Below are 4,186 nucleotides of genomic sequence, written 5' to 3'. Positions count from 1 at the left end.
CCGGGAGGCCCGCAGCCCGCGCCGCCGCCCGGAGCCGCGTGCGCGCGCGGCCGCATCAGCTGAGCGCGCGGCGCGTGTCACGTGGTGCGCGTGTCGAAGGTCACGGCGCGCTCACAATGGAGCTCTCGGAGTATGTGCAGAAAGGCTTCCAGATGCTGGCCGATCCTGGCTCCTTCGACTCCAACGCCTTCACGCTTCTCCTCCGGGCGGCTTTCCAGAGCCTGCTGGACGCCCAGGCGGACGAGGCCGTGTTAGGTAAGCCGCTCGGCTCTGAGCTAGATCGGCCTGGGTGGAGGGGCGCTCGGAGAAGAGGAGCGAGACCGAGCGAGAGGGGGAAAACCCCGGGAAGAGGAAGTCTCCGGGCTTTGCCCTTCGCTCCGGACGGAGTGTGGGGATGTGAACCCGGAGCGGACCCTGACCATTGTTCTGTCCCCAGTTGGCACCTGCACACAGCCGGCTACACGTTTCTGGTCTGATTTCTCCTCCCAGTCTCTTTGTTCCTTTGTAAAGCCCCTGTTCGAGTCTTGTTTGTGGCCTAAACGTCTAAGGTTTGCAGCCTGGTCTGAGGCAAAGGCTAGTTGACACTTGGACTTCATCAGGGTAGCTCCCTGCAATTCAAGCGTTCAGTGCTAGGCTGGCAAAGGTTTTAAAGGCTCTGTTTCCAAAGAATTACTAGGTCACATAGTGTTGACATTTTCCAATCTAGAGAATACCTCAAGCCCCTGTGATCACTGCAACACCCCAGTGAAGTATGTTTTGCACAGGTCCCACGCCTAGAACTTTAAAATATGGTGCATAATGTTTTGTTCCGCACCAGTTACCAGGAGACGAGTCTCTTTCAAGTGGTCCGGTCAGTGATTGCGAGTGCCGTGTCTGTATGGATTGAAAGCGTATTTTAAGACATCGCTTTTAGATAATTTTCTTAAATATAAATATCCCAACAATTCAAATTTTGTTTTTTCTGTAGTTTCATGATCTAAACCCTTGTACAAAAAGTATGAAAGTGGAAGTTCTTTAAACGAAAATAGTAACCACCACCTGGGTTAATCTCAAAAAAAAAAAAAAAAAAAGGATAGCTGTCAAAATCGGAAAATATTTTGAAAGTTGCATTTTATATTCTGAACCCGTGTCCCGCTCTTGATGTGTTAATGTCCTTGGAGCCAGTTATCCTAAAATTAATCCATTTTAGAGGGACAGTTTATTCATTCTTAAGTTTACACCATGTAAAATATTTGTCTTCCTATTTTCCTCTGAATATGCTGCATCCAGCGTTGTATTGACCACTTTTTAGTTATTTTTTTTTCCTTTGGGGTTGTACAGTTGTAAAAAAAAAACACACACACAGTGAAAAAGTAAGGCAAAATAAAAGAAGGCAATTGAGACCGGTAACAGAATTATTGATGTATGCTCATTATTGTTTTCCATTGACCTTGTTGTTCATCTCATTTACTTATAATTGCCAGTCTTTAGAGTTGAATTCTTTTTGTTATCTTGTTAAAGGGGATTTTTACCCAAATTAAAATACCCATTTTAGAAACGTGACTATAAAGAATTTATTATCACAGCCATCACTAGCAATTAATTTATTTTAGATCACCCAGACTTGAAACATATCGACCCTGTGGTTTTAAAACATTGTCACACAGCAGCTGCAACTTACATACTGGAGGCAGGAAAGCAAAGAGCTGACAAGTCAACTCTAAGGTACAGGATTTATTTAAATATTCATTTGTTTTCAAATAGTATCTTTAAGACTCCAATTTCACTTTTTAAACTTTGGCTTTTCTCCCCCCCCTCTAGCACTTATCTAGAAGACTGTAAATTTGATAGAGAGCGAATAGAACTGTTTTGCACGGAATATCAGGTTACTTATTTAAAGTTTTTTAAATTAATAGTTACTATTTTTCTTCTCTTTGCAAAGATGTGTTTTCTTTCTTTCTTTTCCCCCTCCAGAATAATAAGAATTCCCTAGAAATCCTACTGGGAAGGTAGGTACTGTATAAGGTGTCAAGCTGAGCCACTTTTCACTTGCAGGTATGAATGGAGAGTCTGGTGTGAAACAAAACAGGGCAAAAAGACAGGGATCTTGACCAAAAGAAAAGGGGCCAAAGGGCAAGTGAAACAATTGAAGTTAAGCTAATGTTTTTTTAAAGGTAAAGTTTATTGAGATAATTTTTTCAATGCTCTTTGACTCTTCAGAACTTGAAAATAAGGTTTAACAATTTTTGAATTCAGAGGAGATTGAAATTGTGTGTGTGTGAGGTGGGGAGGTAGACACCATTCTTGGTAGAGAGAAATACTCAAAAGTCTTTCTGTAGATATTATGTACAAAATTATCATTGTATTTTTTAGTATAGGCAGATCTCTTCCTCATATAACTGATGTTTCTTGGCGTTTGGAATATCAGATAAAGGTAAAGTTGGACAAACTGTTTTCTGGGGGGATTTAAGGAACTTAAAAAAAAAAAAAAGACTGAAGTGTATGTGTTGTGCTCTTTTAGACCAATCAACTTCATAAGATGTACAGACCTGCATATTTGGTGACCTTAAATGTAGAGGTATTTACACATATGCCTTGTCTAAAATTTAAATGTGTAATGAAATTTGAAATGCCCTTGATTTACATAAACAGCGTTTTTTTTTTTCCTTCCATAGAACACTGATTCCCGATCCCACCCAGAGATTAGTTTTAGTTGCAACATGGAACAATTACAGGTACAGTATTAGGATCTGTGAATATGCCTGTTGGTTTATAGATGTTTGAGAATTATGCTTATGGAAAGTTCAAAAGAAAAACTAACCATCTGTCAGGAGACAGTGAAGGTTGGTTAAGGATTTAATGGGAAAGGGCTTCAAAAGCAGTATTTTAAAGTAGGCTTCACTTTTGAAATTAAGACATTCCTAACAGAATTGGTTTATATTTGCTGTTCCCTCTGGTTAAGATAAATTTCTGAGTTGTAGTGTTGAGTGTGAATTCCTTCTATTGTGATTAGTTTGATCCAATAAGACAAAGCAAAATTAAGGGCATGTCTTTGAAAATGTCTTCTTTACTTTCAGAAATTAAACTTTCAAACAATCTTTAAATGGTTTTAAATGACTTTTTATAAAGAGGAAGTATACATAAAGTTCTAAAACTCTTTCATATTGCCAATGTAAGACTGGAAACATTCAAAACTACGTTGATTACTGGACATGGTAACGAATTTATTTCTTACCACTTAAAACAATGAAGAGCATTACTTGAGATTTTGATGAATTTTGAATTTTTCAAAAGGCATCTCCTGTGGAATTGTTTTAATGCAACCATTAATCAAACTTTAAACTTTCTCAGAAAGTGTGAATACAGCGTAATTTTTGTTAGGTAACTGGAGAAATTTAGTTCTGACCTATCTTGCCTGTTGAGAGGATTCGGTTAGAAATTGTATTTCAAATGTGAGGGGAGAGTGGCCCATTTGAAGATGAGCTATTTCAGAGGGGAACCTTCTTTTGATCGATAGTGGCTTGCCAAAGGTTAAAACCCTCGTGAATTTTAAACTCGTTTAGAAAGGGCCCCGACTTTTTTTCTTGCATCTTTCTCAAACTTGGATACTTGTGTCTTGTGTTTTATCCTAAAAACGTGGCATTATAAACGTCTTTTAGGACTTGGTGGGGAAACTTAAAGATGCTTCGAAAAGTCTGGAAAGAGCAACTCAGTTGTAACTTGGGAAAGTTAACGATCCGCCCGGGTGTCGAGGAAGACCAGGAACGCCTTGTCGTCGACCGAACCACCGTTTGTGCGAGCTGGATGTCCTTCTCTTAAGTAGAAAAAAAAACGTTGCCTTTTGGATTTATGCCGCTCGTCAATTTTGACACTTTTTTTACACGTGTAAAAGAGTTGAGGGAAATTCTGCCTATTTCAGACATCTGTAGCATAAACTGTGCATTGATCCCATTTGGTCTTTTTCAAGTCTCACAAAAGGAAGTAGACAGTATTACACTCTGAATAAATAAGTTGTTCCCACAAAAAGAGTGGTGAGAGTTTGTTTGGATTTGAGTTGGTGTTAATTATTACTTTGAAGACATACAGACGATTAGCGTTAACTTTTAACGATCGCCTTTTCTCCGGATTAAAGCTAAACACGGTGGGAAAGGATGCGATCTCCGGGGTTTGTGGAAGACCCCGTCTCGGGACTTGGGGAGCGGACGTG

At 39.8% G+C, this 4,186-nt stretch overlaps 1 protein-coding gene across 1 annotated transcript; it reads left to right on the top strand.

The window, feature by feature from the left end:
* The first annotated feature begins 71 nt into the window (after positions 1–71).
* Positions 72–4,005, top strand: COMMD3 (COMM domain containing 3). Its single transcript, XM_040466741.1, has 8 exons — positions 72–255; positions 1,593–1,704; positions 1,801–1,864; positions 1,954–1,988; positions 2,353–2,413; positions 2,501–2,557; positions 2,655–2,714; positions 3,639–4,005. Exons 1-8 carry the CDS (start codon positions 117–119, stop codon positions 3,696–3,698), a joined length of 588 nt encoding a protein of 195 aa, XP_040322675.1. The 5' UTR covers positions 72–116; the 3' UTR covers positions 3,699–4,005.
* The last annotated feature ends 181 nt before the right edge of the window (positions 4,006–4,186 follow it).

This window comes from Herpailurus yagouaroundi, unplaced genomic scaffold (assembly GCF_014898765.1).
Source record: "Herpailurus yagouaroundi ecotype Mexico unplaced genomic scaffold, PumYag 65560, whole genome shotgun sequence".
NCBI classification, from domain to species: Eukaryota; Metazoa; Chordata; class Mammalia; order Carnivora; family Felidae; genus Herpailurus; species Herpailurus yagouaroundi.
The sequence above is the reverse complement of the archived record's forward strand: the minus strand, read 5'-3'. Positions and strand labels throughout refer to the sequence as shown.

Coding starts and splice junctions, on each gene's coding strand:
- COMMD3 (XM_040466741.1), top strand. CDS start 117: ATGGAGCTCTCGGAGTATGTGCAGAAAGGCTTCCAGATGCTGGCCGAT. Junction 256..1,592: donor GGCGGACGAGGCCGTGTTAG/GTAAGCCGCTCG, acceptor AATTTATTTTAG/ATCACCCAGACTTGAAACAT. Junction 2,414..2,500: donor GTTTGGAATATCAGATAAAG/GTAAAGTTGGAC, acceptor GTGCTCTTTTAG/ACCAATCAACTTCATAAGAT.